The following is a 21,777-nucleotide window of genomic DNA, read 5'->3' on the forward strand; positions in this document are numbered from 1 at the left end:
GAACCCGAACGAGCCAGGGTCAATAACATACGTTTTGAGACTTCGGCTTCCTTTTTCTTCGCAAGATAATTCGAGGGCGGGCACGAATGCAGCCTCCGGGCAAAGAATGCTCTTTCGTGCCGACGACGCGTTGCATATATCGTGCCTCTCGCATCCGCGACGAGATACAATGACATTCAGCTGCGTACCGTGACACGAGTAATTGCCCTCTCAATTATTGAAGAACGTACCCTACGTGCGTAGCAGTAGACGCAAAAGGAGTAACACGTTCGTTACTATAGCGCAATTATTTACGATCGGGCTTCGCGGAGAGAAGGGAGATATGAATTAAAGATATGACATTAAAGTATTGTATATGTATACCTTGTATCTACCTCGCATAAGCAGACAAATCGCTATATTTTATCCAGTACTGGTGGCAGTTATCTGAAATAATGACTCGCCTAGCTTTCTGCAAATCGTAAAATTACATTTATGTAAATAATGTAAACAGATACGTTACTAATGTTATAAGAAAAGAATATAATTGTTGTATAACAAAATAATATAATTGTTATATAACAAAATAAACAAATTTTTTTTTAACAAAAAGAATTAACAAAATAATTTTACTTATCATTTTGCGTTTTTAAACTTATCATTATTCTTTACATTTTCCTTTTAACTCTTTTAAAGTAAAGAGAATCTTCTTTTCAATCGCAAAAATTTGCATATATCGTCTTGTATGTGATCTTTAATAAAGAAGATGACTGCGGACTGTAATTGCACCCTGCTGCTTGTCTTCTAAGAAATGAGTATTGAACATCTTTCAGCATTAGAGGAACGAACGAATCACGTAAACAATTACTATACAATTAATAGCCGTTGCAGGAGTCCTGCTGAGTCAGGGAATACAATTGTAACGTCGATATTCATACTATTTCTCGCGTTTTGCGAGAGTGACGTGGCTGCATTGTTCCTCGAGGACGTGACTTCCTCGTGCCTTTGTAACTTCACTTATGCCGCGCCTCTCTCACACATGTATTGCGGCTCACACGCAATACTATTCGACACCGCTTTCATTTGCGATTCTCGTTACATACGCAAAAGGTAGAGGAATTGTAGGATAAGCTCGATCAGCGATGCTGAACGCGACAGTGATAACCATCTGAATTTTATATCTTGTCCTATATCTCCTCGTCCTTCGTTGAGTTATTCGTGAGGCGAATTTTTGAATCCATTACATAGGCTGTTCCAATCTCAATTCGACTGAGAGATATGAAATGTACTCGGTATACAATATTTTAACCTACGTTTAAAAAAAAATTTCGAGCAACAATAGTAAATGCATAACTTCTTAAAGGGTTATACCTAGTCAGCAAGTCGAAAAAAACGTATTTTTGGGGAATTAAAAAAAAACTGTTAGGTATTTTTATTTCATCGATTCTTTATCATAATATATATATCTATCAAAGAAGTTTTCATAATTTTTTCAATTAAAAATATCGAGAAATGTAGGCACAATAGCTATTTTCCAGAGACATCTTTTTTCGGAGGCGCTTGGCGGTGAGCAAGATTGCTCGGAGCTGGATCATCTGAAATAAAAAATTCAAAAGGATTTAGCTTTCGTATAAATTGATCTAGTCGGTGAACGAAGAGATTTTAATTTTGATGAAACCTTTTTTTTTTATTAACAAAAGAACGAAAAGTTTTAACACGAAAAATTCGTATTTTTGCGTCAAACGTCTGTCACATTGTCAAAAATCAATTTTTTGTAAAATCCTTCGTTCATCGATTAGATCAATTCATACGAAAGCTAAATCCTTTCGAATTTTTTATTTCAGATGATCCAGCTCCGAGCAATCTTGCTCACCGCCAAGCGCCTCCGAAAAAAGATGTCTCTGGAAAATAGCTACTATGCCTACATTTCTCGATATTTTTAATTGAAAAAATTATGAAAACTTCTTTGATAGATATATATTATGATAAAGAATCGATGAAATAAAAATACCTAACAGTTTTTTTTTTAATTCCCCAAAAATACGTTTTTTTCGACTTGCTGACTAGGTATAACCCCTTAACTAGTAATTAAATAGAATGCAAATAGTAACTAATTTCTACAGGAGTAATTAATTAAAAATTTTACAAAATTAAATAAGTCATTCTAAAAAAAGAAAACGTTAATTCTTCTTCTGCGCTGTTTTGAAAATTTGTAAAAAAATGTTTAATTTTTCATTTTGCGGCATGATTCATTATCTAAATATCTCTGTATCTAATTGCCCATCGTTTCTGATAGTAATTAATCGCGTTCATTAAGGGATAGCGTATTTTATTGGAGTATCTTTATTAGCAGCTGTACTTATCACGAGTTGTATCGAAAGAGCGTACAAAAAAAAATCGCAGAAGAAAAATTTGTAAACGAGCATTTGCAAAAAAATCACAATAATTGTATGCATATGTTAATATTGATATACAATATTGAGAAATTGATATTATTTTTACTCTGCATAAAATTAAGAATCATGTTTTATAGTCTCCAGTATCGCTTATAATAATTAATTTAAAATTAATTGTATTATCAAAATGACTTGTATCGATCTTACAATAATTATTTCTTTCTCCCTCGCATCTGTTGGAAAAAAAATAATTTTTCAATGATAAGATTAATAATTTGATATAATAATTTGATTTGTTTATTATAAATTAAAAAAAAATAATTATCTTCTTCTCGAAAAGATGTAAAAGGAAAGATTTTAAATTCATCAATAAATACGTTTCTCCAGAGCAAAGGAAAGGCGCAGTCTAACTTGGTCGCTTGCTCGTTATATCTTATTCCTTGGCCCTTATATCGCTCGCATTCCAGCCCTTATTTATCGAAAGACACGTCGCCGACAAGCCGAAAGTCCCCCGATCGACAATCCGACAGTGAGAGGAACGATCCTGTTTCTGCTCGGGCTGGGGCTGGGTTTGCCCGCGCTCGGAGAATGCGTTGAAACATCGCGGCCACGAGCGCGGCCGGGATTAAATCTTGATGCATTGCCGTTATCCACGCGTGAATTTTTACGCTCGTGCATTAAGGCCCGGGCGAAAAAATTATCAATTTATTGCGCGCGCGGCGTCGATACGCGATAGCGTTGCTCGGGCGCAACCCTCCCGGCGAATTATTAATTGCCGGCCCGATCGCAATTGTTGTTGCAAACGAGTTCCCGTGCTTGTTTGCGTTGTATAACCGCTCGTACTTATCGCGATCTGGCCGCCGCGATGTCGTTAGCTGGTGCGTCTAAAAAATCGATTCTCGCAATTATTCAAAATTTCGTTTTTCTTTCGAATCTAAAATTTCCCTCGCTCCCTGAAAAATAGCCTGGAGATTAATTTGATTAAAAATCGTAACGAGCGACTTGCATTCCTCGCGCATTGATTTATGTCCGACTGGTTTCGCGCGAGATCGGTATGCATGTACATATTAATCCGACCGACTGATAAGCGACTAATCTATCTCCCATTGTTTGCGTTGCGATTACGTGATGTCAGCCTGTTATTTTAAGCTTGTCCATTCATGCCACGCGCATTTTCTGAAAGATCGCCGCGTGTGTGGACGGAAGTTTACCGCGTATTCAAAGTCGAGCTGTTTAGCCGTTGAACAATAATTGGCGCGCGCATGATATTTATAATGGGATATCCTTCAGATGCGGAGGATAAGAGTCCAGTTTAACAGGCGGAACTGATGTTTCCGCGCCGAACGTTCGCGCGCCGTTACATCGGCTCCGGCTTTATGTAACCGTGCATAATGCACATTATTGTACCGAATTATTTATTCGCCATTGACCGTATGTTTATCGTGCGTGATATGGATACCGTAGGAAGTTTGAGAGCACGAATTTCTACGTTTGCCCAATTAAATGTCACATAACAGTAGGTCGCGAATTCCGCGAATGCATTGCATACTTTGATCATTCAATGTTGCAAGCTATTGTTGCTTCAGTCATTATTGAAGCGCGTTAGCATATTAATATTATAATGCGAATATCGATTTCAGGTTTCATTTCACACGCCTCGCTGCATCCTACGATTCTTTTCGACTTAAGTGAGGATATCTGAGAGAAAATCTAAGCTTCATGTGCACATGTTATATAAATCATATTTAATAATTTGATATTAAAATTAATCATAGTTGTTATTTTTTATTTTAATTATATTATAATATTGTAAATATTAATTTAGAGCTATTATTTATTTATGATATTTCTCGAATTGAATATGATTTATAAGGGTAGAGTTTGTAGAAAGATAAATACTTTTGCAATAATCTGGTCTCGATCGTCCGATTCTTTACTTTATTATAGTCTTCTAAATTCGCTGTTACATCTGCGATGTTAGAAAGATATTTCTTTACGTAAACGCGCTACACGCATTTCGAGACATCGCGAACAGTCGTACAATTTCCTGCCAGACGAACGAGCGCGCGTCGTTCGAGCAACAACGCGAGTGCTATTAAATTATACGTGCATAATGTCATACGTTGCCGGACCGCCACGGGATACGACTCTTCGCAAGGCCTTGCCCGATGGCGACCACGATCCTCTCTCTCGTCCGCTATCGTATACCTGTCATCGCACACGTAGACAAAGCATCCGCCGCTAATCGAGGACCGCTAAGCCGCCTTTCTTCTTCGGCGAACAGTTCGCCCGCGAACCAGAGACTAACGACTGCTCCGAGATCCTCTTCCTCGAATAACGTCGGAGCATTTAGGACTCGTTTGCGTCCTTGTCGAACGCCTACGTGCGAATCTTTGTCTCGTAGGCTTCGAGCGAGATTGTCAGAGATAGCAAAATTGTACCACTTTTGGCACATTATGTTGAAAACTATGTTGAAGGATATTGATTTCGCCAAAGGCTCCTGAATCCTCGTTATGCATATTTCGAAACTGATTTTAAATCTGAATAAAATTCTCTCTATTTATAATTTTAAATATCGTGTGATATAAAGTACATTTAAAGAATTAAAATAGATACAAGATATTACAAGTTGAAATGCATATGAAATTAGATGTAAATTTCTGTTTTGGAAAATTCTGTCATAAATTATAGATTATCTAAAAAAAAGTTTCAAACAATTTTCTTCACAAAATTTTTAGCAGATTTATAAATTTTTAATATAATGAGAGATTTTATTAATATATAATAATTTGGTGATAATAAAATCTTATTCTTAGATGATGCTTTTGAATTCAACTTTTATTGAATATATTATTATTGTCACGTTACAAAATTATTTCTTATTTATTCTATTTTTTCTTATAACTTTCTTTTTATTTATAAACTTAAAAAATCATCCAGTTATAATTATAATTATTCTTCTAATTTATAGGCCAATAATTTGTTTCAATTTATCATTATGAAAGTCTAATTTTATCTTATCAATCTTTTTATTTTTAATAATAATTAGTGATTTATTAATTATCTTTCTCTATTTTTCTAGACTAATCTCCAACGAACAATTTAAATTCAAAATTAATGTTATTTTTTTGTTATTATTTTTCCTTAATATTTCTTTATTTACTATTTATTTTAAAGAAATTAATCTTTTAAATCTATTTATTTATAAATATAAATTTCAAGAAAACAATTACATTTTTCATTTTAATAAATTAATTTTTAATAATATTTTAAACTTATATTATATGAATATCCACTAAGCAATGTAACAATTCTATCAATATTTTATTTACTTTTTTCACTCTTCTTCATTATTAAAATTTGCTCTACAAAATCATTATCATTACGAAAAATTAATTAATTTATGAATAAAAATATCTTAATTTTTTAAAATAAATCTTTAATTAAACTTCCGTCTCCTATTAATATTTCATTGATGAAATTTTGGATCTTTATTAGGATTATTTCTAGGTATTCAAATTATTGTGGATTCTTTTTATCTATACATTCTTTTCCTAATACAAACTATGCATTCAGAATCATTCATATTATTCAAAATATCAACCTAGGATGATTAATTCATAACAGCCATATGATGATAATCATATTATTATTGTCACTTTTACATTATTGTCACGTTACAAAATTATCATATATTTCTTAATTTGATATTCTGAGCATGATTTACAAAATGTCTGATGCATAATCGATACAATAAACCGTTTTTAACTACCCATATAAAAATAACTATAGAATTAATGCTGTCGTCGCCTAGTAGTCGTATCGATTCGGAGATATTATATTAATCCGAGATTAATATCAAGATCATGTCACGGATACGCGTCTCATCGCGCGTATTCCTGACAGTACAAACGCGCGTTATTCGCGTTACGGTGCGGTCCGGCTGCGTGAAATTGAAAGTTAGCGTGGGCCGATAGCTACTGCCCAGACCGGTCCAAGTTCGCTCGTACATTAAGTCCGTGATCCGGCCTGAGGAAATATCATTGGTCCGCGTTCGTCGAGTGCTCCTTAGCGGGATAGCGACGGGGGTGGAGATCGCTTCGAGTCTCGCACAGTCCGGATATCGCGCAAAACAGGCCTGGCGTCACAAAGAATGTAGACACTCGTCTCGTTTCACGGTTCGATATAATGTCACGAGATAAGAGGAACGTAATTCGCGCAATTTTTGCAATTCTCGCAAAAAAAAGGACACGGTACTGGCTCTAAATGTCTCGTTACATACGAGTGAAATTTCTCGATGATGAAAAAAAGCGACAGGCAAATTCCGACAGGTTTTACTTCCGTAACGGGCCACTGAAGCTTGTTGGTGCAACGTATTCTCTCACGTTTAGCTTCAGATCGACACATTAAGAGACCTGGTTGGTTCTCGACCCGAGACCGTCTTTCTTCATCGGTGTTGTACGACCGTGATCTGGAATCGGACCAATCGCCGAGCAGAGTTAGCTGATGTGGCGCAACACTGATCCTGATTTAAATATTTATGAATCGCGGAGAGACGCGTAGGAAATTCCAGGGGTCGAGGAGAGCTCCTCTTGTTTTAAAACGCGATAATTGGCGCCGTTTGAGTCTAATTTCCTTGATTGCAGGTCGCCGGACAATTATTGGACACGGAGTTCCAGCCGACGGTGACGGCAACGTGCAAGGGCGGCTACATGACGATACGCGTCAATCTCAATCAGAGTTTCGTAGGCGCGGTCCACGCTCGGGATCATCGAACCCCGCAGTGCATGGTATCCGGCAACGGCACCACGCACGCCACCCTGGGCATCAACCTATTCGCGTCGCAGGACAGTCCCGAGTACTGCGGAGTCCTCGTGAACAACGTAAGGCTTCTATGATTATGGAAATCGTTATACGCCAAGGGCGGTCGAATTATGGGACACGAAGAGCAGCATTGACTGCTCCTTAAAATTCCGGAAAAATCAGCCGTATGAATTGAACGAGAAGTAACAAGGAATCAACTCGTTACATGAGTATCTTGCTGCGTAAACAGATATTCCGCTGCCCGAGGTGCATTCGCGTTTCGCGGAGATGCATTTGGATTGAAATTAATATTCGCCTTTATTTATAACCGTGACAAGTTCCAGAAAATTAATTGTTTTGAGAAGGTTGGATATATGCTAATTTATCTAGCTGGCCGCTTTAAACGCCTTGAGAATAATATAAAAATTGATCATACATGTATATGCAGATGACGATTTGCATTTGAATCCTTCGCTCTCCGCCGAGATGTTTGTTCTGCAAATGTAACGACTTTGTGTAGCCGAAGACCTCTCTCGGTATAACTTTTACATACTCACACCCACATATAATTGAAGATTTACAAGAAATTCTTGTATATTTATTAATATTTTTGTAGATACTTTTGAAATTAATATTTATATTTATTAATATTATTATTTTATTTATTAATACTTATTAATATTTTTGTACTTTTGAAAATAAAAATTTGTAGATTTTTTTAATGATGAAATAATGAAATAATTCAGGTATGCGTGGGAAATATTTGATTGTTTAATATGTTGTATCCTTCATCTTATATTTAAATATGCTAATATTACAGCATACAGAAGAACGTTCCATTCCCATTGCCGTTAGAATACATAAAACTCTGGAGCTGGCGGACGACAAATTTTATGTCATTACGTGCGGAAAGGCAGGCTTCAAAAATGCCAAGTAAGCTATAGAATTTAATTAAATAAAAAAATAATCCGTAAAAAAATAATATAATACTTTATAAAAAAATCTGCAACATAATCAATACATTAATAATTTAAAAAATTTGATTCCAAGATGTTTTTTTTTAAATTTAAATATTTGCAATTATTTTCTGTGATATTTGTCTTTCATTATTGCATATCTCATATTATATTTCGATAGTTTTATCACTAGCAGATTATTAAAACGACAAAAGCTATGTTGATGCTGCATTTATATTGATTTATGCTATTTATGGATTTTCCATACACTACCATTAATAATCGATATACGATAGATTCTGTTAAACATGCAACAAATAGAAGTATCTCGTACCAGCGGCTTAGTACTATCACAAACAGCACTATCTAAATGGGAAATACCATTCGCATGGCTCTTAATCAGTCATTAACAGCCGCGCGTTTTCTAATCGTTCACTGATATTTGCCATTCAATACCATTCGACCGTACATTTTCTCTTTTGCATGCTGATCATATTTAAAGATACTTTTCATTTATTAGAATGTTGAGATATCTTGCTCGATCGATCGCCTGAATAGAGTTGGATACAATTAAATGCTCTCTTGTAAGACTCTAGTATTCCGCAATATCGGTTTTGCTAATGATAAATAAAACTGCTTAAAGATTCCATGTAATATTCATTATAATACAATATCAAGACATTATGAAATATATTTTATAATTCAATATCAAGTCATTATGAAATATTTCTTTGATTTTAAAATATTAAATATTAGATTAAATATTTTTTTTCAATTATTAAAAAATTAGATACGATTGGATTACTATTCATTTGCTATCTATTGTTTTTAAAATTAAAAAATAATCTCCGATATATTAAGATGCTGACATTTTGTTTACTTACATGCTCAGAGAAGGACCGTTCGAGCGACAATAGAATTTAATTAGATGCAAGAATTAGATAAATGGTACGATAATTTGTATGCCCGTGACGCTGCGGCTTACCGCAAGCCATTTTTTATTCCGTGCAAGTGTAAAATGCGGTCAATATTCAGTATACAATTGTCGTCGAATAAGATACTCCGCAAATGACAATTACTTTTTTGTCTGGGTTATTGTTATATATCCTCGAAAAAAAAATTCTCTTGAATCAAATCGTCTTAAAAATCGAAATGTGATCCATTGATTTTTTTTTATCTTACGTAACATCAAATATGTATTGATTTTTTGACATTTTTTTTTGTCATATTTATATGTGCACTCACTTTGATCGCAATTTCCATAAAGTCTACGCGCCGTGTCATGATTCTAATAATAAAATATACTATAAAACGCGCATAAAGAGAGAAGTCCTCAAGTGCTTAAAATAAAACAACGCCTTTTGCATAGAAATGAAACTTCGCTGGTCTCCTTGCGCCTTCTGGATGAAGGTGTCAGAGTACAAGAAGCTATATACGGTCACAACTACACTCTGCGTGCCGAGATTTCACGTCCAGACGGTTCGTATCTTATATCCTATTCCGTCGTTTTGCTTTTACGTCCAGTATAGATACGGACACAAGTCCAGTTAGTAGTATTTCTTCGCGAGATCTTTTCTTTTTGAAGCACTATATCGTTAAACATTCAATTTGCAGGAATGTACGGGATTCGAGTTAAGAATTGCTTCGCATTCAACAAGCTCAATTCCAGTGTACAGCTTATAGATGAGAAAGGGTAAGCGTATGATAAATTTTTGTAAAGAATTAATAAGGATATATTAATTATTAAATTTTATGCTTATCGCAAACATTTGTGTTATAAATATAAATGTTAGATATTTACATATTTGATATACAAATGATACATGCATTCATTAAATATAATTAATAATTTATATTGAAATGAACCAACAATATAATTAATTTTTTTTCGTTTGAAAATTCACAGAGAAGAAATAACTTTCATGATAAAATAGTTTGCTGTAAGAGTTAAAATCATACTTATTGTTAGCAGTAATTTCATTAAAATTTAAACTACTGACAAAACCTTTATTTCACAAAAGGAAAACTCGCAGGCTTCTTGGTTTAATTGAAGTTTCCTTCTTTGTCGAAGCGACTTTAGAACTTTGCAAATAGCGAGATTTAAAAAACAACTTTAAATTAATTTACATTTATTATTAAATTAATTTCGATTCCATTTCTGCTGCCATATTGACAGAAAAAGTATTTTTTTATTAACGTAATGTCGCTTTGACGATTGAAACGATATACTAATTGTGGCTCTTTTTATCGCGAAGCTGTCCCGTGAAAGTTCGAATGACGAAATTCATATACGATCGAAGCACCGGTATAGCGGATGCCACATTGTTCTCGATGTTCCGGTTTGCCGACAGTTCAGAGGTGCATTTCCAATGCGACATCGCCGTGTGCAGAGGTAAACTGATCCGTTGAATGATTTTCCATTAGCATTTCATTACGAATGTGGGTTATAAAATGGCATTCAACTTTTACGACTCGTTGGTATGTTGTAACATATTGTGACAGATATTCCCGTTGATTTTATGACGAGATGCTCTTTGCATCCCAAGTTGTAAAAGTCTCAATCTTTTTAGAACGAAGATTTTAACAATTAACGTCACATTGATTTAGTTTTAGTGTTATACTAAAAAAAGTGCCAAATTACATATAAAATATTTTAATAGTATATTTTCCCTATCTATTTTTTTCTGTAAATTATTAATACTTTCATTAACAAATGCGACAAATTTCTGAAATAATATTATTAATAAAAAATATAATTATTAATCGAAATATAATTATTAATCGACAATATATGAACTCGATAATATTTCTTGTCGCGATATAATGGAACAAAAATTTATGTTAGGAAGTTGCGGTACCCCTGTATGTGAAGGAGACAAAGAGGAACTAATAAAGGGTGGCTCCTCCCCTAACGGACAAAGTGTTAATGGCGAAGAAGGAGTGCTACTTGCTGGAACAAGCGTTTTTGTCCTTCAACCAGGCGAAAAGCGAAGTAAGTAAAATACGCTGTAGAGAAGTTCACTATTATTGTAATTTTATACGTGTTTTGTCATTTTATATTATCATAACATATTATTATCATACTTTATTCTTGACACATTTTCATTTTACGTATAAGGAAAACTAAAGTATTAATTTTTAATTAATTAACAATCTTTCGTCCTTGCATTTTTCTTTCTTTTCTTAAATTTTTTTATATATATATCAACTAATATTGATTAAAAATTATTATAAAACATAGCATATAACAAATTAATAACATATAAACTTGATACCGCTTTTTGTCGATCAAAGTGAACTACTTCTTGCGAAAGTAAAGTGAAATGCACTGCAATACAGAGATACGTTCTGTAGTTAATGAAAAAGAATCTAGCAACTCATAAGCAATATGTGAAAAATATAAAATAATCAATTTCAATCATTCTAATATTAAAAAAATTGCTTCTTCTCGATCGAAAGTTCATATAAGAAAAGCTTGAGAGGAGTTTATGAGAAGATTGATGAAAAAGCAGTCGGATGAAACTGGTTGCAATCAGCTGTAGTTTTGACATATGGTCGTGACAGGAAAAGTGTATAGTTATGTCGAGAATGCGTGCGGTCTGTTTTTTTCTTGATTTCCTTATTGCTCCTCTTGCGTATATTGACGTTTACATCTTTATCCCTTGCAAGATGATTGTTTGTCGTCCCTCTTCGTCATCTGACCTGCATTTGGATGTCGTCTCGACACGCAACCTATATCCAGGGGCTGTCATCAAATTATAATGCGTGTTCAGATATAAGTAATCTTATTATGCTTCTCACACTTTGTGCTTTGATTTAATTTTTTTTTGTTTTCATTAGAGTTTTACTCAATCCTGTGTTACAATTTTCCGGCGGTCATCAACAATATCTTCGCGAATTTATGTCATTAAATTAATTATGTCGCACTGTAAAAACAAATAGATCATTTTCTTATCTCGATAAATCTGGATAAAAGCAATGTATACAATGTAATTTTCAAAATAAAATTAATAGTTATTTTAAAATTATTAAAACGGATCGACAGATTAAAAGTAGAATTTATACGAAAAATAATTACGTTAACGTAGCCTACATTTTTGACTATCCCATATTTGGATTTACATAGAACAGCTATTTTTTTGACACAGAATGTCATTTGAACAAATGGAATTTTTACATCAATATTATTTCCATTACAAATACATGAACACCTAACACAATACGAAAATTATATAATTGTTTCTCTTTGTTCGCAGTTGTACAAACATTGTACGATGATGGCAGCGTGCATCCGCTTTGGCTTCTGTGGCTGGCGGTGGCACTCGGGATATTATTCCTCATCATGCTCATTATCAACATATTCCTATGTTCGGCAATGACCTGTAGCTGCACCCGGACCGACATTATCGAGAAGGAGCCGTCAATCATCGAGGATTACGATCCATACCGCAGCTGGCACGGCTCTCAATACGGGTCGAGGTTTGACTTAATTATCTCCTCTACTAGCCACCCTCTCGCGTGACTCGCCGACAAAGTATCTCTCTCTCTCTTAATTGCATCAATAATATATGATTATTAGTATATAACCGTGTGTCGTCTACACACACGCTTCAACACTTCAACACTCGGGCCCAAGTGGCTCGAATTGATCATTGATGAGCTAATGTATCCCCGTCAGATTAAAAGCGATGTAATTGATATATATTTTTTGATGACTGATTGCATGTTCGATGATTTTCTCTTTTTTTTACATCGTGTTATCGAAGAATCTTCAGTTTAAATTGCTGATCTGGCGAAAATGACAAGTATCGGACTTTCTGAGTGAAGTTGTACTTAAGCAGAATCACGATGATGGCAATTAATATTACGGATTGCATATCATGACGCATGCGATTGCGTGCCTGAACGAAACCTTTCTTGTATTCAGGTATTCGTTAAACGGCAAGCAAGGATACGCCTCCGGGGGATCTACCATGAATTCTACGAGGTCAATATCGACGAATAGCGATCACTATGCGATAGTACATTCCCGACCAGGAAGCAGATACTCTGGCCCTGGACAAAAACATCATCATCATCACAGAGGACCGCCGTCCAACATCGGTTCACATTATTCCGGAAAGTGACATTTCCGTTAGTTTCATTTATCAAAAACTATAGAACTTCATTGTCTTCATTAATGTTACTTTAATTAAACACGAATTTTACGCGCCATTAGTGGCATTATTTCAATCGCACGAACGACAAGGAATCGATTTAAATGTAAAATATCACCGATCACAATCATTTTTATATCTTTAAAGCATTCAATCAATCAAATGATATCAACACTTTCTTGATCAGACCCGTTTGAGAGGTAGACTTAAGCCGATGATTATCTATTTTCTGTGCGTTGAGACAAATATAATCAAAAAATTGTTACAAATATAAATAATCAGTGACTCAGAAATTTAATACAATACATATAATAGCTTATTTATGATTGACAACGCGTATAAATTTTATGCGATGCATATCAATAGTGTTAATATCTAAAATTTGATATCTAGTGTGTGTGAGATGAATGCTAATTTTTATATCTTGCAACAATCTGAAATTTTCCGTCCATGAAAAATGGAATAAAATCATATGATGTTGATATACCTTTTCGTTTTTCTTGCAAGAAAGTTTTTATTTTATACACTTGCACTTGTTAATAATATCAACGACAATAAACAACGCGTGATCGATGCGGATCAAATATATTAACAAGGTAAAATTTTTTATGAATAAGCGCGATTATATAAAACTACGCATCTACACATCGATATTTTTATATTTAGCTTTATCATTTGTGAAATGATTCTCGTGTGCTAGACTGCGTATATGTATCATAATATATATATAATAGTCATAAGCATAGGCACTAGCACTTAAAACTGCGCAACATTGATCCTAATTAAGAGAAATACTAGTTAAATGCTTTTTGTACATAAATCCATTAATCTAAAAACACATGTGCCTTTTATTTCTACCGGCAAATATCTTCGGATATCCAAATAGGAATTCAAATCTTCAGTATAATCCATGAATATTTTCTTACGAGCATAGAAGATAATAAGAAATAGCATTAATATTTTCATTAATATTAAAATTGAAATTTTTCTCTAGAATGACGTTAGGCTTTTCATGCTTATGATAATAATACAATCACGATTTCTTTTTTCCAAACTTTGTTTATAAATCTTCATCTATAATGTTGTTTTCATTCAATTATCTGAGATATTTCAATTAAATTACATTCTTTTTATTAATGTCTCAACCGTAATGATGCATCATGCGATTAACTAATTTGCTAGACTTGTGATTTTTTTCAGAAAACGATCAACAATAATAACTATCTTTGCATCTTATAATTTCTGAAATGATATAAATTCTACGTTAATAATATACGTCGAATAAACGTATTATTAAATGATTAATAATAATAATTTCTGTTATGAAGCGCGCACATATTATTTTTTTCGCGTTCCCATTTTTCTAGAAATATTTTCTCCTACTTTCATATTTCATTACTCTCTCTTTCTTTTTCTCTTTGATAATCTTCTAACTTACTTAGCTTTTCATTTTAAATAAGCGGATTATTACTATGCGAGAGAGTTATACATCTTCTTTGCAAAACATATTCATTGTATATATCCATTTTGCAAAGCATGTAAATTGAACGGGTTTTATATAAAAGAGACTTAGAATCCATGTATGAAGATTAAAGGACGAATTGTTAAGACTTTTTTGAAAGAGAAAATATAAATACAATGGAAATATTAAATGATAGATTGCTATTTTTTTAAAACGATTTATTATTAAAAATACATTTTTAGAAGAAAATATACGAGAGAATAGTCCGCAGAGAGCGCGCAATAGACTTATATGCATCTATACATGAGCATAGCTCTCTCTTTCTCTTATTATATCTATCTTTCGTTTTTTAAATACTTTATTTATATAAAATACGAAAACTCTCATTTGCTTATAAATGGTAACTGCCAGTATGTATACGGGTTTAGTAAATGAGTAATTACACTGGGAGAAGGGATTACTAGCTACAGGAATACTCTTCAATAAGAGGAAAAAAATCATCAGTATTACAATATTTACAACAATCAATGTGTACCTGCTTGAAGAATTAATCCGAATGTAATGATAGACTATATTTCCTTACTAATGAGTGCATTGTTTTTAATAAGATTCTCAAATTAGGAAGCCAAATTAGACAATAATTTATGTGCAAAAAGTTTTAAAATGTTATTATTATAAGCTATTCTCGATAGAAGAAATTTTCGATGAAAACAATTAAAAAGAATTGTTCTAAAAAATGTATGAAGACTTATAACATTCTCTGCAGTAAAATCATTTCAACCACAGCCTAAGCAATTTAACTAGTGTTACCACAAGTTGATCGCATATAATTGTTTAGCTGTCTTTTAAAATTTGATTAATACGTTAGACTTATACTTTAGGTTAATATTTTACAAGTATAATGGAGCAAATATAGTGTCAATCAGGCCAATTGTAGTAATATCACGTGGTATAAAGGATTCTACTATATTTTTGAATAATATATAATTAGTTATCATAGTTTTTTTATAATAAAATCTCATATCTATTAAATAATCATTATTCTTTTCATAATTTTATAATAATTATTAGATATACCGATATTAAACGGTATATCAATTGACTTGATTATCTCTAATATACATATATAATATAATAATACGAATATCATGATTATCTCCGAACTGAAGCTCTATTTGTAAATACTCTGCACTTCTCATTGCCTGCGAATGACGAAGCATGATTGATTGTCGATGATGAAATCGTAACTTTCGACCGCTTATCGTCGAGCCACTGAATTTCAGCGTCGCTTATAAGAAAACGATCGACGTGTTCGTGCTACAATTAATTAAACCGCAGGTACGTGTTCTCCATTATCTTTCTTGTAAACTATCTCTTACTAAGGATAAAACAAGGAGTATTGAAAACAGCGTATATTTGCTATCCCACAATCCGTGTCCGTTCGAGAGTAGACCGATATACTCTGTTAGTCTACGGTTGCTTGAATGAGAGTATTGAAGACATATCCTCTTACACGACGAATTTGCATCGGTTTCTAAATCGCGCTTCTTAGTTCTAGGAACGTTCTTCTCATCGAAAGGAAAAACGAACGGCAGATTCGAGAAAGCGATAGATTTAAAAACGGACACATTTCGCGCAATTCGATGGCTTAATGCAAGAAGTTTGCAATTTAAAATGAAGCACTCTATTAAAAAAAATCATATATTCCTTTTTTTCACACCTTAACTATTAACGATTTATGCTATGTTAAATACGATTATACTATTTATTTTTATAATTATTTTAATTTTTTTGCGCTATATTTTTCTTTTCTATTAAACCATCGAACCATCGAGTAAGTAATTTCAGTAATTTTAATGAAATGAATTAGAAGTTTATCTACAGTATAAAGCGTGTGTGTGTGTGTGTGTGTGTGTGTACAATCATCTCGTATCTATGTGTAGTGTGTCTGTTCTGTATATTAGTCTATGTATGTATGACTGAATGATTTAAGCGTTAATTGTGTATTAATGTAGAGTATTTTCCATCGAAAATGGAGGCACCATGAATAAACGTATAGCTATATTGTTGCGCTGTATGTATAGCGCGACATTTTAATCATAAAGTGTCAGCCTGCGTTTGAATACTTTCAATAGAGTAATCTTGGGACGGACGCTGCGTTCGAAAGTCAACACACAAAATAAAAGCGAGAAAATAAATAGTGTATCAATATACGTTGATGTCTCGTGCAAGAGAAGAATGATAATCGTATTTATTAAGGAATTCACTGCCGCATTAGCTTCAGATCATTTCGTAAAATTTTAATAACCGCGATAATTTTGATACTTTTAATATAATTCTAGGCTGATGGAATGAAAACGTATTTACTCCCCTAAGAAGCTATTTCAGGAGCCTGGATCTGTCGAAGGAAATTTGTTGCCATCTTCGATCTCATGTTATCTTTCACCAAGCTATTATTATATCTCTTCCTTTTAAAAGAGGCGAATGAAAGCATCTAGTGAAGAAGTCGCAAAAATGATTAAAATGATCAGGGGAAGTAGAGTCGAGAGATTCGCGATTAGTGGAAAAAAAAATTAAGCGCTATTAATTTAAATAAATATTATGTCTCTTATATTCGTGCACAAAATTATTTTTAAAGATTATTTTTAGACCTTTTTATAACACAATATCTCCAAATATAATTTTATAAATCGTATTTCGCGATCGTACAGGTCCAGCCTGCTGGAAGGAGCCATTTATCCTCGTGATCCACCACTAATCGAATCGCCGTCACAATTTTTCGGCGATCACTTACACCCATTACTTCCGCATTAATATCTCGTTAAGTGTAGTGACTATTTCTACATTATTTACAGAGCGTTACAAACGTTAGTCAGTAACATTTGTACGTTTCCAATTATAGATGCTTCACTCGCCACATCGGGATTTGTGCTTCGCCGTTATATTTGCGAAGCAACAGCATAAATATTCAGTAAATATTTCTAGGGGATGTCGAAACATGTATTACATGATATGTGTGTTTTATAATAAAACAGATTATTGTGAATTATATACGATCAGGAAATATGAATGTATCTGCATTGTATGGTAATGCAAGAATAACAAGGAATGTCGTGCAGCAGGAATGACAGTGTGACGGATGAAGCATCTGAAACATAATAAATTATCGACTGCCGCCAACGTAATGTCATCATCGTCTCTGAGAACGCTCGTCGTTCCCCAGCGACGCCCAGCAGGACATCGATCACCTTTTGTTAACCCGTTGCCTCACTAACATCCTCAATGCATCTAACTCGCCTTGCCATTTCCTTCGTTCTCAGCCGGATTATGTAAGGTAACGGGTCGACACTCGTCGAATTCCTTGCTCGCGATCGCAATCTCGAGCAGAGCACCTAGAGTACCCTCGAGAGTAAAACCGACAAGGTGTTGCGTAGTTGAAAGAAAAAGAATATTACAGGCTCGCGTTACTTTACAGGAATATGCTACAAGTATCGTATGGACTTTGGAGCGTCTCTCTCAGCGTTTCTGAGCTCGCCGCTCATCAGTCAATCGTGCATCAGTGGAACGTGTTCAATGATAATGGCGGCGTGATGGGCGGCAAATGGTCACCGCAGACCGGGAAATTCGGTGGTACCGGTGGCAGATCCGCGTGCGTCCCGACGTGAAGGATCAGATTCATGCCAATCAATATGTGGAACAAGAAATGGCAATGGAACAGCCAGTATCCTTGAAAGAAGAAGATATTCCAATATTAATATAATTCTCACTTATAATTTCTAATGATCAAATTGAAAGTGAAAATAATAATGGTGTGCCTAAGTAAATCATTTAAGTAAATTTAATAAAAGCAATAGCTATTGACTTTATCCTTGGCAACATTGGCAAGATTACGTTTACATCTGTTTGTATAAAATTATTTCTAAGATCGTCATAAAATCAATATCAACTTGAAAACTAATTGTAAGACACTTTACATGCATAATATTTTTGGACACACAACACAGTTAGTGTATGCAAACTTTTGCAATTATGCAAGCAGCTGCGAACGGAAGCAGTTTGCATCTCATCAGACTAATGCGCGAGAAGTTTTCAAATTGTCGTTGTGAACTTACCCGGGTTATCCGCGCGGAAGCGGAAGATGACGTAGCCGTTGTTGGGAACGGCGATGGTGTCCTTGGCAGGTGGCAAGTTGAATTGTCTGTGCAGAAGACCTCGCTTATCGAGATCGAGGGCGTGCTTCAAATTGATCTTCTTCACGTTCCTATCGGGAGAACGGCCGATGCCGATCACGTTGAACGCGTATCCGTGCAAGTGGAAGGGATGCGACAGATTGGGCTGTTGTACTGTAATCGATCGTACACAAAGGAATCAAAAACATGCTATTAATTTCATCAAAGTAATAAAATTAAAATTCTATTGTAATAAAGAGAAATCTCGTAGAATAAAACTTTTATATTTCTTTTAATGCCATTTATACTTGAGATGTATTTTTTTGCTTAATGCGGAAGAGCTTTGCGTGACAAGAGCAAGATTATATCACGATAAACATACCTTCGTCTACGAGAACCACCTCGACGACCGCATTATGCGGAATATCGACTTGATGCGTGCACATGCAGTTGGCGCCGCAATCAGCTGGTCTATTATCACCGTTGCAGAACTGTTCAGGTGGGATGTCATCGATCTGCGAGATCGGCGGCGCCGGAGGGAACGTGAATGAGATCTCGTCCACGAGAGAAATCACGTGGTCGCCAGTAGGCGCAACTACGGACACAATCGAGATAATACATTTTTATTAGAATTTTTTAGTAAATGTATAATAATGAGCGATAACATTAACTTCTGAATAAATGAATTCCACGGAAAATTTCGCGCAAAATTTACGTTAAAAAAATATCGACTCCAAGCTAAAAATAAAAAAATATGCGATTGAAAGATACGGCGATAATTTCAAAACACTCTGGTACGATAATATAATACAATACCGGTTTGTATCTTCCAATGCTTATCGAATCTAATTATCCCGAGGAAAAAGTACCACCACTTATAGCAAATATACCCTGCGAAGTATCTCGCGTATAATTCTTGAAGTTTCAAGGCTTGTCGAAGATGTTGCATGAACGTGCGTCTGAATTATATCTCTTTTTAAGCATATCTTCCTTCGAAGGCCTTCCTTGGAAGGCCGTATTTATATCAAATGAAAATCAAACGCAATCATCGCGTGACGCGTTCGCTTGTTTTTTGCGAATTAAATCAGCTATTAGCGCATCCTTACCGAGGAAGCGATTGTAGGTCTGCGGCTGGAAGACCTCCTCGGGTCTGTAGAACAGGAAGCGGAAAGGCAGGAAGATCTTCACGTCGGGGCGTTGCTGGAGGATACCCTGATCGATGTGTCGGGCGTTCTTCAATTGACTCACGCAAACTGCATCCTCGCGCGGTCGGTTGCAAATAGCATCCAAGGGATTCAGAACCTGAAGAAGAGAATATTCGATCTTGACAACAACAAAATCGAGTACTTTAAAGAATACTTTTGAATTTAGCATAGTCGAGAATTCCTTCAATATTTTTTACACGCATTATTTATTTTTTAAATAAAATATCTAGCATGAATAAAAGAATTTTTTATTTGTAGCATATTCTATTATATATTTGTAATCTATATAGTTGCATTAATTCTTTTAAAAATCTTTTGAATTATAATTCACAATATTCGGTGTCATTTTTTTTCAAATAAAAATTATTCAATGAGAGATTTTTTTGTAATGTACATACATTTTCTTTTTAAAATTATGAGAGAATCTCTATTCTATCGATTGAAGATAACATGATCATCATCAATTTTTTTGCGTTGTTATATTTTGTTCATGTCAATATCACGTATTAAAATCGATATCTTATATTTCATTAAAAATTACATAAATAATAATTTAAATTAATAATTATAATTAATTTTTTTAATTATGTATCCATATGAATTCTTTTTTACCTCAAGCATGCAAACAGATGGCAGTGCATATACTAAGATAAGATTTTATAAGATTGAATAAATAAAAAAAAATTTATAAGGTTCTGAAAATGGAACTTTGTTAATAAAATGGAAAAGAATTTAATCTCACCTTTAGCTTTGATCGTAAAAAAATACATGGCATGCAACAATTAATTAATAATTAACGATAATCTTTGAGAAGTAGAAAAATGCTTACAACGCCTTGTGGAAGACCAAAATCGTACGTAGGCGGTGCAGTAAGCGGTTGATAAGGACCACGAGCATATCGCAGGATAGCCAGTTGCTGGGCGCGTGGGATTCCGCATTCTCCGAGCGAACGAAGTTGAATCCAATAAGCGCCGATAGGCTGATCAGCATTTATGACGAAATCGTAACGTTCGCCTATTGAAGAAGCATAAATATGTTTAACGCAAAATCAGTGGAATCAATTTTTGAATTATTTCATTAATAAGGATATTAGGGTACATTATCAAGATATTCATTACGTTTGATATTGACTATTGGGCAAATAATCTTTTTTGACATTTGACGAGTAACGATTTAATTTCTTTATTCGTAATTTGTGCCTTTATGATATATCGAAAAATATTTTATTTTTTGCAAACTTTTTATTTTTACAATTTTAATATCATAAAGCTTTTCACTTCTTCAATTATTATAATTATTTTTTTCATTTACCTTGCTTACTTAAACGATTAATTTAATTAACTTAGGCAAAATTTAGAATCAATGTGGAATAAATCGCTTTACCTGAAAATGAAATTATAGTGTTCACTTGTATTGGCTGAACTGCTTCACCATCGGTGGCGATGAGGGTGAGAGTATGACCCTCGACTGTGATTTGAGAGGGGCATACTGATCCAAATGAATTAATCAGTCGGAATCGATAACGACGACCAGAAGTTATCGTGAACACTTCGAGCGGAGTGTTGGTCATGAAACCGGTATTAGGATCCTGCATTGAACAATATACGGCATATTAAAAAATAAAAACATGATTACAATGCAATTATCATCT

The 21,777-nt window shown here is 34.1% G+C and overlaps 2 protein-coding genes across 6 annotated transcripts in view; one reads left to right on the forward strand and one right to left on the reverse strand.

The window, feature by feature from the left end:
- The window catches only part of LOC145975142 (uncharacterized), a 28,946-nt gene extending 14,818 nt beyond the window's left edge, over positions 1-14,128 (forward strand). The window contains exons 2-9 of one of the 2 annotated variants that reach the window (XM_083105380.1): positions 7,022-7,258; positions 7,999-8,111; positions 9,504-9,613; positions 9,749-9,827; positions 10,390-10,526; positions 10,980-11,126; positions 12,391-12,607; positions 13,062-14,128. In XM_083105380.1, coding sequence (XP_082961506.1) covers positions 7,022-7,258; positions 7,999-8,111; positions 9,504-9,613; positions 9,749-9,827; positions 10,390-10,526; positions 10,980-11,126; positions 12,391-12,607; positions 13,062-13,260 — 1,239 coding nt within the window. In that variant the 3' untranslated portion in view covers positions 13,261-14,128. Of the gene's footprint in view, positions 1-7,021; positions 7,259-7,998; positions 8,112-9,503; positions 9,614-9,748; positions 9,828-10,389; positions 10,527-10,979; positions 11,127-12,390; positions 12,614-13,061 lie in introns of both variants that reach the window. The other variant, XM_083105379.1, reaches the window with a different exon arrangement.
- A 1,576-nt stretch (positions 14,129-15,704) lies between these two features.
- Positions 15,705-21,777, reverse strand: part of LOC145975141 (multicopper oxidase 3) — a 110,490-nt gene continuing 104,417 nt past the window's right edge. For all 4 annotated transcript variants that reach the window (XM_083105378.1, XM_083105376.1, XM_083105377.1 and 1 more), the window contains 6 exons: positions 21,510-21,714; positions 20,956-21,140; positions 20,028-20,223; positions 19,304-19,516; positions 18,865-19,095; positions 15,705-18,478 (listed from right to left, as the gene is read on the reverse strand). In XM_083105378.1, the coding sequence (XP_082961504.1) occupies positions 18,309-18,478; positions 18,865-19,095; positions 19,304-19,516; positions 20,028-20,223; positions 20,956-21,140; positions 21,510-21,714 (1,200 nt within the window). In that variant the 3' untranslated portion in view covers positions 15,705-18,308. The remainder of the gene's footprint in view (positions 18,479-18,864; positions 19,096-19,303; positions 19,517-20,027; positions 20,224-20,955; positions 21,141-21,509; positions 21,715-21,777) is intronic.

This window comes from Camponotus vicinus, unplaced genomic scaffold (genome assembly GCF_025532165.1).
Source record: "Camponotus vicinus isolate PSW18456_S1 unplaced genomic scaffold, iyCamVici1.0 SCAF_7, whole genome shotgun sequence".
NCBI classification, from domain to species: Eukaryota; Metazoa; Arthropoda; class Insecta; order Hymenoptera; family Formicidae; genus Camponotus; species Camponotus vicinus.